Below are 12,379 nucleotides of genomic sequence, written 5' to 3'. Positions count from 1 at the left end.
GCCCATTACCACCACCATCAATTTTACCACAATCACTATCTCTATATCCATTACCCACCTCTAACTCTATTGCCAGTACCATCATTACTCAAATCACAGATACCTTCTCCCAAACTAGGCTCCATTACCACCATCACCACCAACATCACCATCAATGCTACTAGCCCTTGATGACATAATGATTAACAAGAGAGATAGGATTCTTGCTCTCAAGGAGCCTACACATCTTCATCATGACCACCACCACCACCATCATTACCATCTACCATGTCACCACCACTGCCTTATAACCAACCACATCACTATTACCACTGTCCTACCCCATACCCCTTACCCCTACCCCAATCACTCCCATCACCATCAGTTTACCATCAGTATTCCCATTCGATCATGATTACACCATCCCATCACCATACTTATCACTGCAATCGATACCATCAGTTGGAATTCCACCATCATTACCACCATCATCATTGTAGGAAATAATTACATGGATTGTAGCCATGGTTAATGGTCAGTGAAGCCCCAACTAAGATGGGGAGGTCATCTGAGGTCACTCAAGTGTGGAGAGGGACAAAAGGGTAAGAAGTCCTGAAGTGTAAGAAGTCCATATTGCAAGCAATCCCAAATAGGGAAATGTTTATCCTAGGAATTTATTCTTCCCCAAACCCTCCAACAGTTCTAGCAATAATTTCAACTAAGGAGTTGCTATTTTTTTCCAGTGCACAAGGCTCTCCTTCTCATCTAGTCTGGTATAAATGAATGCTTCCTCCAGCTTGGCCTCTGAGCTCAGGTTTGGATTCCCAGGTTGGAGAGGAAGGAGGATAGTTAAAAATTTAATCAAAATGAGCTCTCAACTGGTGATTTAGAGCTGACCTGCCCTCTGGTTAGACCCTTGGCATTTCAAACCTTGCCTGTCTATTTCCATCATCTGCCTCCAAACATCATGGTCACTGTCACCAGCACTCCTTGATGACATTAGAGAGGAGAGATGCCATATGGGGTGGGGGCAGGGAATAAGATGAAGCCAGGAGTACAATTAATACCGAATCACTCTCTATAGAAAGGGGCTAAGATTCAGATCTGAGTTTCTTAGGAGCCAATGCATAAGAGGAGAGATAACCACTGACTATCAGCTCTTTCTCATGTTATGGTAGGAGAGAAATTCCCATTGTGGGGGGAAAAAAAACCCCAAAATGCACCACAGCCAATGCCCAGACTTTGCCTCATTGGCAGTTTCTTTGGCTGTGAAAACTTCAGAGTGTTCCCTATGGAGCCGCTGCATGGACCACAGAGGTAAGATGTCTGCAAAACTTAGTTCTCTAAGCTGCAAAGGGCTGTGGTATTTTATTTGTTTGTTTATTCATATTTATTTATATTTACTTATTTGTATTTTATTTTTAAAAAAAATTTTTAAAGATTTTATTTATTTATTTGAGAGAGAGAGAATGAGAGACAGAGAGTATGAGAGGGAGGAGAGTCAGAGGGAGAAGCAGACTCCCTGCTGAGCAGGGAGCCCGATGTGGGACTCGATCCTGGGACTCCAGGATCATGACCTGAGCCGAAGGCGGTCACTTAACCAACTGAGCCACCCAGGCGCCCTACTTATTTGTGTTTTAAGTAGGTTCTACACCCAACATGGGGCTTGAACTCCTGACCCTGAGATCAAGAGTCGAATGCTCTACCAACAGAGCCAGCCAGGTGCCCTGGTATTTATATTTTTACATAAATGATATGATTATGTGGTATTAAATGAGGGAGGAACCAACAATGTAGAGGTCACATGTCAGGGAGAGCAAGAGGGGCAGGGGTTGTGTCCCTCTTGAGCTGGTCTCCAGGGCAGCTTGGGCAGCCACCAGGTGAACAAGAGGGAGAGGCCAGGGCTGTCCAGGGGACCGCACCAAGGTGTGAGGTGCCGACAGGCTGGTGTGTTTGGGGAACTGGAGGGAAGTGAGGATGCCGGGGAAGGGCCAGGAGGAAGTTGAGGGGGAGCTGAGCTTGGGGAGAATCGTGTGGGCCAAAGGATGGAGCTGGGCTTTCACCCTCCAGCAGGGGGGGTTTTGCCCCAAACCATTGCCCTGTCAGCTTTGGGTTTTAAAATGTCCACTGTGGGGGCACCTGGGTGGCTCAGCCGTTAAGCATCTGCCTTTGGCTTAGGTCATGATCCCAGTGTCCTGGGATCAAGCCCCACATTGGGCCTCCAGGGGAAGCCTGCTTCTCCCTCTCCCACTCCCCCTGCTTGTGTTCCCTCTCTCACAGTGTCTCTCTTTCTCTGTCAAATAAATAAATAAATAAAATCTTAAATAAAATAAAATAAAATAAAATGTCCACTGTGGCAGGTGTGTAGAGAGTGGGCTGAGAGGGGTGACACCGGAGGCCGGGAGGTTTGTTCGCATGGTTTTAACCCTCCCGCTAGACTGTGCGCTCACTGAGAGCAGGGCCTGTGCCGAGTCACCTGGGTACTCACAGAAGGCTTGGGTATCTTACTATTATCACCTCCTGTCGCTGCCCTTGCTCCCATGCTATTAGCACCACCCTGACCACACACCGTGTCACTGAGTTAGTTCCCTTCTGGAGCTTTCTCAGGGAGCCTGGCAGCTTGGGCCAAAGGCCTGGGCCAGAGGCAGGGGTCCTGGTCCTCTCTCCAGCTGTGCCACTGTGTGGCCCCAGCAAGCACCCCCCCCATTTCCTTAGCTGTTCAAAGTGAGGGCTAGATTAGACTAGGGGTTTTCACACTTTTGGAGGGGGGTTTACAAGTCTATTTGCTTAGAAATCTAAGGAGACCTTAGAAAAAAATCTGACGTCCTCCCAGCTCTGCGAACCCAGAGTTTGGAGAAGCAGATCAGAATAAACCTGATCCTGCTGGCCTCTGCTGTGCTCTTGCTGCAGATGCCATGAATGAGAACTGAATGCGGAAGATCAAACAAACCCTGAGTCTTAGGCATTGCAAGTACCCGTGGCAGGACCATGGTGAGCCCTCTCTTTCCCTACTCACCCAATCCCCCAAGGGGAAGCTCCAAATATAGGGGCCGAGGGGGGGGCAGGCAGGAGGGACTATGTGTATGGGAAGTGGGAGAGTGATGGGTCTGGGATCACCCAGATTGGCCGGGCTGCCCAGGCAGTTCCAGGTGTGTCTCAGGCTGGGGCATAAGCTCCAGCTGGCGGCCTAAGGGTATATGGTGGCTTTGTGGCTCAGCAGAAAGAACTCTTCACCTGGTTAGGGCCTGGCCTTCAGTATTTATGTATGTATGTATGTATTTATTTACTTAAGAGAGAGAGCACAAGCAGGGGGAATGGCAGGCAGAGGGAGAGGGAGAAGCAGGCAGGCACCCCACTGAGCCAGGAGCCAGACCTGGGGCCCAATACCAGGGTCCTGGGATCACAACCTGAGCCAAAGGCAGTGAGCCACCCAGGTGCCAACCCCCCACCCCTTTTAAAAAAAAGATTTATTTATTTGCGATGGAGAGAGAGTGAGTGAGGGGAGGGGCAGAGGGAGAGAAGCAGACTCCCTGCTGAATGACCCATGAGATCATGATCTGAGTGGAAATCACCTGCTGGATGCTTAACCAACTGAGCACCCCCAGGCGCCCCCTGGCCCTCAGTCTGGAATCCTGGGGGTCCAGGCAAGCTGTGCCTTCATTAGGTAAGGCTGACTTAAATCTTCCATAGAACAAAAGGCATCCCAGGAGAGTTGTCACCATGCCCCAGAGGACTCCTCCTCTTAGGAAGTCTTGGAGCTCTGTTGATCAAGGGGCTAGGGGCTCCCTTCCCACACACCCAGCTACCCCGTCATGGCAACCTGAGGCTGGCCCACTTGGTCCCTGAGCACTGATCTGTAAGTCCCAGAGCCACAGAGTCAGTGACCTCTGAATGGATGGTGGCCCCTCCCCCAGGCTCTGGGCCCAACAGGCAGGGATCTCTGAAGACCTGGTGACCAGGGAGGGCCCAGTCCTTGCCCAGCCCCCAGGGCTGGATTCTGCCTGCAGGCTCTCTGCTCTTCAGTCTAACTGCTCCCGCCTCCAGAGTCCAAGGGTCCAAGTGGCGGGTGGGCTGTGCTACCCTGAGCCCTACAGAGGAAGGCCACACTGAGAACCGCTGGTGGGTGAGCGGCATGAGATTTGAGGAGCTGCTAGACCAGGTGGGCAGCTTTGGGGCCTTCCAATTGTGGAACGTGGCCCTGCTGGCCCTGCCCCGGGTGCTGCTGCCCATGCACTTCCTCCTACCTGTCTTCCTGGCGGCTGTACCTGCCCACCGCTGTGCGCTACCCGGTGCCCCGGCCAACTTCAGCCACCAGGACGCATGGCTGGAGGCCCACCTGCCCCAGGAGCCTGATGGCACCCTCAGCTCCTGCCTCTATTTCACCCACTCCCAGGCCCTCCCCAACACCACGTTTTGGGGAGTGGGTCAGAGCCCTGGGCAGCTGGAGGGTGAGCCCTCCACAGCGCCCTGCCCTCAGGGCTGGGACTACGACCGCTCTGAGTTCTCCTCCACCATCGCAACCGAGGTACCTGAATGTGAGACTGGGGGCACGTGAGTGGGATGGGCCTGCCACTGCCTTGGGTGATGACTATGTGGGCATGAGACACATTGCCTTACTTCTTAGAGTCTCAGTTTACCTATCTGTAGCTGGGATCTATGAATTTAAAGCAGTGAGCTTCGTTCCTGGCCTGCAGTAAGGAGCCCATACCCGGGAGCTGCTATTATCAATTGGGAGGTGGTTAAGGGAGGGAAGGGCTAAGATGGCTCCAGGGAGCTGGGGGAGAGAGTTGAGAAAGGTGTTTCTAGAGTAGTAGGAGGAGAAACGACACAGGCCTTCTTTCTCTTCTTCTTTTTGGCCCCAGGTCTGGGATTTATATAATCCATCTAGAAGTGAATGTAGATGGGGGCAGTCTGTCTGGAGAGGAGCAGACCTGTTGTCAAAGTGAAGGCCCTCCATGGAAAGAAACTGAGGCTGCAGGATTGGGGAGGAGCAAAGTCTCTTACCCCTCAAGTTGGGGTGTAAATAGTTGAGGGTTTATTATCTGACGTGGAGGTACCAGGATGGGACCACTGACCTCAGAAGGCCCCAGAGTCTGGAGAGGAAGGGTCGGTGCTAACTGGAGAGGGCCTGTGCCCATGGGAGGCCCCTCCCTGTTTGTCCCTGCAGTGGGACCTTGTGTGCGAACAGAAAGGCCTGAACAAAGCCACTTCCACTTTCTTTTTTGCTGGTGTGCTGGTGGGGGCCGTGGCCTTCGGATACCTGTCTGACAGGTGGGGTGCAGTGTGTGTGGGGGGCAACAAGGGAGTGGGTGGGGAACCCTCTCCCACTAGTTGGGGTATGGGCTTGGTCTATCTCTGTCGTGGGACCTCCCCTCTACAGGGAGCTGACCCTGCATGACCCCTGTGCAGGTTTGGGCGGCGCCGTCTGCTGCTGGTGGCCTACGTGAGTTCCCTGGTGCTAGGCCTGGCGTCTGCAGCCTCAGTCAGCTACGTCATGTTTGTCATCACCCGCACCCTCACTGGCACAGCTCTGGCTGGCTTCACCATCATTGTGATGCCACTGGGTGAGGCAGGCAAAGGACGGGCAGGGCCTAGAAGACTGGAGGGAGGCAGTTGTCAAGGCTGAGACTGAACCCATCTGGTTCTTACTAACTTTCTTCCTGTCTCTGGTTCCTGCCCTGGGCCCAGAAATGGAATGGCTGGATGTGGGGCACCGCACTGTGGCAGGGGTCCTGAGCGGCACCTTCTGGACAGTGGGCGTGATGCTGTTGGCACTGGTCGGGTACCTGATACGGGACTGGCGATGGCTTCTGCTGGCTGTCACTCTGCCTTGTGCCCCAGGCATCCTCAGCCTCTGGTGAGGACTGTGGGCTGCTCGGGACTAGGTGATAGAGGAAGTCAGAGACAGAATTAATCAGAGGCTGAGATTCGAATACAGAGTGACTGAGAGATGAAGAGAAAGAGAAAGTCAGCAACCGAGAAACGGAAAAAGAGAGAACGAGAGACCAACCGATACAAAGAAGATGGCACCGGACATGAGAAGCAGAGAAACACAGGACAACATGTAGAGAGACTGTGGAGAGACAGAGACAGAATCAGTGAGAGGTAGAAAGTGACAGAGACCAAGACTGAAAGGCAGATTCAGAGGGACAGATAGAGATGGTTGAAGCAGGGACAAGAGAGGCAGGGATGGACAGACAGGGCCAGCACAGGGGTAGGGAGTCCTGGCAGGAGGGTAGGAAGCCAGGCAGGGTGGGCATTTCATCACCTCCCAAAAATGAACTGGCTTTTGATGCCCTTCGGGGATTTCTGTATGTCTGTCTCTCCTTCATCCTATGCCCTCCTGTCACCTGTGGGAGAAGTGGGTGGCTGATGCTGGGGGCTGAGGTCTTGGCAATGATAGCAATCCAGTTGAATAGAGAAGGGAATCCTCGGCTGTGGCGGACCTAGGCCTGGGCAAGGAAGTGTGGGAGGAGGTGGCTTTTAAGTTGGGCCTTAAAGGATGAGCAAAAGTTTATCAGGTGATGAGGGTTTGGGCCATGTTGAGGGACTGCATGAGTAAGAGCCTGGAGGTTGATAGGCTGTGGTATACGCAGGAGGGAGATGTGGCTGCAGGTGCTGACTCTGCCTGAAGGGCCTCCTGCTGTCCCCCAGGTGGGTGCCTGAGTCTGCACGCTGGCTTCTGACCCAGGGCCGTGTGGAGGAGGCCCACAGGTACCTGCTCCGCTGCGCCAGGCTCAATGGGCGGCCCATAGGTGAAGATGGCCTGACCCAGGAGGTGAGGGAGAATGTGTGTGTGAGTGCAGGCAAGTGCATGTGTGTGTGTGGGGGGGGTGCATGTGTGTGTATGCACTTGAGTGTGTGAGGCCTACGTCAAGCTCCCCCTTCCTGGGGCCCACTGTATGAACAGGGAAAGCTCCTGGCCCCCAGTGGAGAGTTCCAAACTCTTCAAGATGTCCTACCTGGCTCTGGTGGGCCACATCCTTGACTCAGCGCCCACATTACTCAGCTTGCAAGTGCATCCCCAAGAAGGAGGAGGCAGAGAGACCTGGGGAGATCAATGTGCCTAGCTAAGTCATGTGCCTAAGCCAACTGACGTCACAAATTCTCCTTCTCTCCTGCCAGGCCCTGGACAAAGTGGCCACTCGGGAGCGAGTGGTTCGAAGACCCTCGTACCTAGATCTGTTCCGGACCCCACGGCTCCGACACATCTCACTATGCTGCATGGTGATGTGGTGAGGAGAGGGCCTGGCCTGGGCAAGCTGGGTGGGGATGGGTGGACGAAAACGCAGACTCCAGGATGGCGCTGAGTGTGAGAGGAAGATGGACAAGTGAACTGTAACTGTGCAGGGCCGGAGGACCTGCCTCTGAGGGCATGGAGCTCTGGAAAGTCACAAGATGGAGCAGGCATCAGAGGAAGGGCTCAAATGCAGGTTCTGCCACCTCCTTACTGTGAGACCTTGGGCAGGTCACTTAACACCAAGCCTCAGAGTCCCTTCTGCAAAACAGGACGCTTTTAGTTCCTACCTCACAGGCTTGCTGTGCAGATTAGGTAAAGACGCTTTGGCCATTGGCAGGTGCTGCACACTCCCGGGGGATTATGGGGACAGGAAAGGCGGTGGGCAGTGGGCTCTGGAGGTGGGGGAGGTGGTCCTTCTAAAAGGCCAATCCTCCCTAAAAAGAGAGGACAAGGAGTGGAGGGTGAAAAGGAAGGCCCCTGAGTGGCATCACGACCCCCTTCAGGTTTGGAGTGAATTTCTCCTATTATGGCCTGAGCCTGAATGTGTCGGGCCTGGGGCTGAATGTGTACCAAACACAGCTGCTGTTCGGGGCTGTGGAGCTGCCCTCCAAGCTGCTGGTCTACCTGTTTGTGCACCACGCGGGACGCCGTCTCACGCAAGCAGGAGCGCTGCTGGGCACCGCCCTTGCTTTGGGGATCAGTCTGCTGGTGACCTCGGGTGAGCCCCGCCCACTCCCCGGAGGCCCCGCCTCCTGCCCAAGAACGCCCGCCTTTTTCCCCGGAAGCCCCTACTCAAAGCCCTCCACTAGGGGAACCTCCCATCCTGGGAGCTCTGGGTCTCCCACAAGGCCCGCTCCCTGCCTGAATCCCTTTTCTTCCAGGGATGGGGCCCTGGAGCACCGCCCTGGCGGTGACAGGGAAAGGTTTTTCTGAAGCTGCCTTCACCACTGCCTACCTGTTCACGTCGGAGTTGTACCCTACTGTGCTCAGGTGAGGGGAGCCTGGGTCCCAGGCAACCCACCTGGGGGAGGGCTTGTAGTCACATCTTTTTACCAACACCCGACACACACACACATACACACACACACACACACACACTCTGCAGCCCAGTTCCTCCCACCCATTCCTCACACCAGACACACACACACACACACTCTGCAGCCCAGTTCCTCCCACCCATTCCTCACACCAGACACACACACACACACACACACACTCTGCAGCCAGTTCCTCCCACCCATTCCTCATACCAGACACACACACACACACACACACACACACACACTCTCTCTCTCTCTCTCTCTCTCTCTCTCTGCAGCCCAGTTCCTCCCACCCATTCCTCACACCAGACCCAGAATACAGAGCTAATCAGAGCCATCTGTGCATGCTTAAATCTGGGAGAAGGCTGAGCATTTTATCCTTACTAAGTGACCCTGAGTGAGGTCACACTTCTCTGGGCCTCCTTTAAAACAAAAGTCACAAAAAGCGCCATCTGCCCTTCCCTTCCCATTCACCACAGCCCAGGCAGAGCTGCCCTAAGGGGTAATCTCTGGACCTAAGGCCTGAGGCCCTTTTTTTACTTTTTAAAAGATTTTACTCATTTGAGAGAGAGAGAGAACATGAGTGAGGAGAGGGGCAGAGGGGGAGGGAGAGGGAGAGAATCTCAAGCAGAGTCCCACGGAGCTGAGGTGGGGTTTCATCCCACAACCCCCAGATAGTGACCTGAGCCAAGATCCAGAGTGGCCATGCTCAACCGAATTAGCCACCCAGGTGCCCCCTGGTGCCCTTTCAGCTAGCTATCAGCAGGTGGGGAGAAGATTGTAGGCAGCTGGGTATGTTTAGAAAGCCTTGCTCCTCCTCTACCAACATGCCAGGGTCTGTAGGAGCTGGGACCCTCTTCCTTCCACACTACCCTTTCCCCACCCCTTTTGTGATGACTTTTCTTTTCCTTCAGCAGTACCTGATTGGTTCTGTCAGAATGGGAGTCCCATTCTCTGGTGAATGCTGGCTTGGGGACAGGTGGGAAGACCACCCAAAAGAAGCCTCAGCTTTCTTAGCCATCTGGGGAGAAGGGGATGTCAGGACTTGCCAGCCCAGGATGGGAACCCTGTGAGGCATGACCCTAAGTAGGTGTGAACACCAACCCCTTCCCCCATCCTCTCTCTGAACAGACAGACAGGGATGGGGCTGACTTCACTGGTGGGCCGGCTCGGGGGCTCTCTGGCCCCACTGGCGGCCTTGCTGGATGGAGTATGGCTGTCACTGCCCAAGCTCACTTATGCGGGGATTGCTCTGCTGGCTGCCTGCACTGCCCTCCTGCTACCAGAGACAAGGCAAGCACAGCTGCCGGAGACCATCCAGGACGTGGAGAGGAGGTGTGTGCACAGAACTGTTTGTGTCTGTGTGAGCACATACATGTGGGAATGAGTGCTCAAGTACCTGACGCCTTAGGTAGGATTCAGAGAAGATGACGTGTCTGCATGTTCTGTGTCTGGTGCTTCCATGCAAGTGTGAGTGGGTGTATGACTTGAGGTTTGTAAAAGTATACGAGTCCGTATGTGTGTATGTACATGGATATCGAAGACTGTCCAGGAAGAGGTGGATGTGTGCACACTCAGGTATGCCTATACATCAGGGATGTATATATAAGCATGTGTGGGAGTCACCTGTGGGAGTACCCATGTTTGTATACCAGCAGCTGGGGAGAGATGTAGGCCAGCCCTGATGGGGCATGCTCGGGTGGGAGGCCCAGGGGCTAAACCCCACCATTGCTCATGACTCCTTCCTCCACAGTGCCCCATCCAGCCTTCAGAAGGAAGAGATACCCATGAAGCAGGTCCAGGACTGAGTGGTATCAGGGGCAGGCCCTCCACAGAAATTCTGCAGCAGGGGCTGGAAGACCAGAAGGGCAGGCCCTGTGGCTGGGGCTAGTGGCATCAAGCCCCCTCCCCAGGGCTGGAGTTGCCACCAGTGCCCCCTCTCTGTGCTCATGAAGCCTTGACTATTTGGCCTTCAGCAACTGGGTGACTGAATGCAGTGGGCTGCTGAATAATTCTGGTACCCTTTTCGTGGCTGGGGGAGTTCCATAAATGAAGGTGCCCCATGGGTTTGGTGCAGCAGTGAGTTGTGGGATGAGCCCTGGATAGGAAGCCAGTCTGACCCTGGGATCTGATCCCAACTTTGCCATTGATTTGCTGTGAGACCTTAGGTATGTGGCTTTGCCTCTCAAGGCTTCAGTCTGTTCATCTCTCAATGGATAATGAAGCCTCTTAGCAGACCTCACCACAGGATCTGTTGTCATGCTCAAACGAGATGCCGAATAACGTGCTTCTTCTAGAGACGGTGCTAAAGAAGGGATTGCCCTATGATGACTTCTGGCACCAAAAGGCTGGTGGACATGCTGTCCACTGTGTGGTACTGGGAGCTGCCCAGGACCAGGGTACCAGGAGAATAGAGCTCTTTGTTCCCATGGCTGGCCCCGTACCTACCAGGCACTTTGCAGGGTAATGCATCCTCCACCCCACACCTCCCATCCTCCAACCCATTGTTTAGGCCTCATGCCCAAAGAAGAGTTGAAGGCATGGGAGCCAACATTTTATTGGAGAAGCCAGAATAAACACGTTTTTTAAGTACCTTGAAGTTAAAGAATTTGCTAGGGAAAGGGACTGGGAAGGCCAGGAGGCTACCCTTTAAAATATGGTGACCTATGTCTCCTAACCAGATAGGAACAGGAAAGGGAGGAATCAGCAAAGTCTAGACTCCCTGGTCTACCATGGAGCCTAGGCCCAGGCCACTGGAAGACCATCTTCCCCCTGTGGGACTGGAGAATTCTGTAGCTCCCACTGCATCATGGAAGGGATGGTATGAGGCCTGAGTTAAGAGTGACCTCTCCTGTGAGCATCTCATTTGGATTTTATCTCCACGGGGTCATAGATGTAGCAGCCCACATCACCAATGTTCACACCTGAGGGAGAGAGCCCCATCACCAAAGGCCTTGGGGCTGGGGGGTGTTGGGCTGAGGGATGAAGGGAATTGGGAGGGACCTGGGGTGTGTGTGACCACCCCAGTTTTTGTCCATACATCCCCACAGACCCACATGCCATACTTTAGGCCCACTGTCTGGGGTGGGGCCGCCCACCTTTGGGGCCAAACAGGTAGCCGTAGCAGGGGATGTGGCAGTAGGGGACGCCGTCATGCTGGGACATAGAGAGAAAGAGAGCCATCTCAGCTTGACTCTCTTCCCAGCTCCAGCCTCCCTCCTCCCAACATAAACACCCATCCCTGCCCTGTTCACCTCAGCATGACTCCCAGCAGTCAGGGTCTTCCGGCAGCGCTGGCACCTCAGACAGGGTCGGTGCCAATTTCTGCCCAAAGACATCACCTTCTCAGCTGGTGGTGGAGAGAACTGGTAATTCCAAGGGCAGGGCAAGGAGACCTACCTGCTTTGCACCACCTCCTTACACTTTGATGCCCAACCTCTGCCCCCCTCCCCAAGCTTTCCATTGTCACTTACCAAAATAGACAGGTTCCTCACAGCCAGGGCACAGTGAAGTCTCCCCAGTGAATGTCTTCATGTGGGGAGGGCCTTTAAGGGGAAGAGGCCCTGGCTAGGGCTGAGGCGGGGGCCAGGCCTAAGCAGGGCCCATCAGCACCAACCTTCCAAAAGCCAGGCTTATCCCAGAGCCCCCCACCCAGCTGGCCATGAGTCTTTCTTGGGCAGAGCTGAGTCTCCTGTGACCTCCACCTCCTGCCCCATCCCTTTCTGCAGAAAGGACCACCTGCTTCCTTCTCCTAGGGGATCAGGTACCCACCAGCTCAACCCTGTCAGCAACTCAATCCTCAGGAAACCTGAGCTGATACAGGAGCGGGCCTGTATGGGTGTCAGGTGTTGGGGAGCATGGTGTCATTGACCACTCTAGGGGATGGGAGGAAGGAACAGAGAGAGGGGAGAAGTGGAAGAAAATGAGGAGCTGGCCCTGTCTCAATGACCTCTTACTCCTAGGTCATTCTTTCCATGGCCTTGGCCTGGGAGAGGCCTGAATTCCAGGCCAGCTTTGCCTCTGACTTGCTGTGTGACTGCACGAGGCCACTCGCTCTCTCCAAACCTTAGTTCCCAATTTACCTCTTAACTCAGCAGCTGACAAGAAAGAACCCCCCAAA

The 12,379-nt window shown here is 54.2% G+C and overlaps 2 protein-coding genes across 6 annotated transcripts in view; one reads left to right on the top strand and one right to left on the bottom strand.

The window, feature by feature from the left end:
* The first annotated feature begins 4,021 nt into the window (after nt 1-4,021).
* On the top strand, nt 4,022-10,547 carry SLC22A7 (solute carrier family 22 member 7). 2 transcript variants are annotated; one of them, XM_027601593.1, is made up of 10 exons: nt 4,022-4,504; nt 5,147-5,250; nt 5,389-5,543; nt 5,668-5,836; nt 6,634-6,757; nt 7,105-7,214; nt 7,723-7,937; nt 8,101-8,209; nt 9,391-9,594; nt 10,013-10,547. In XM_027601593.1, the coding sequence occupies exons 1-10, from the start codon at nt 4,112-4,114 to the stop codon at nt 10,065-10,067; spliced, it is 1,638 nt and encodes a 545-aa protein (XP_027457394.1). In that variant the 5' UTR covers nt 4,022-4,111; the 3' UTR covers nt 10,068-10,547. The 2 variants fall into 2 exon arrangements, with proteins under 2 accessions (XP_027457394.1, XP_027457393.1); XM_027601592.1 differs by having other exon boundaries at nt 4,063-4,504; nt 5,123-5,250.
* The window catches only part of CRIP3 (cysteine rich protein 3), a 25,553-nt gene continuing 23,720 nt past the window's right edge, over nt 10,547-12,379 (bottom strand). Inside the window, exons 1-5 of one of the 4 annotated variants that reach the window (XM_027601597.1) lie at nt 12,031-12,098; nt 11,733-11,804; nt 11,514-11,608; nt 11,358-11,415; nt 10,547-11,183 (exon numbers count right to left, since the gene is read on the bottom strand). In XM_027601597.1, the coding sequence (XP_027457398.1) occupies nt 11,122-11,183; nt 11,358-11,415; nt 11,514-11,608; nt 11,733-11,793 (276 nt within the window). In that variant the 5' untranslated portion in view covers nt 11,794-11,804; nt 12,031-12,098 and the 3' untranslated portion in view covers nt 10,547-11,121. Of the gene's footprint in view, nt 11,184-11,357; nt 11,416-11,513; nt 11,609-11,732; nt 11,833-12,030; nt 12,099-12,379 lie in introns of those variants that run through there. The other 3 variants (XM_027601596.1, XM_027601594.2, XM_027601595.2) reach the window with 3 other exon arrangements.

This window comes from Zalophus californianus, chromosome 7 (assembly GCF_009762305.2).
Source record: "Zalophus californianus isolate mZalCal1 chromosome 7, mZalCal1.pri.v2, whole genome shotgun sequence".
NCBI classification, from domain to species: domain Eukaryota; kingdom Metazoa; phylum Chordata; class Mammalia; order Carnivora; family Otariidae; genus Zalophus; species Zalophus californianus.
Note: the sequence above shows the minus strand (reverse complement) of the source record. Positions and strands in the feature narration are given on the sequence as shown.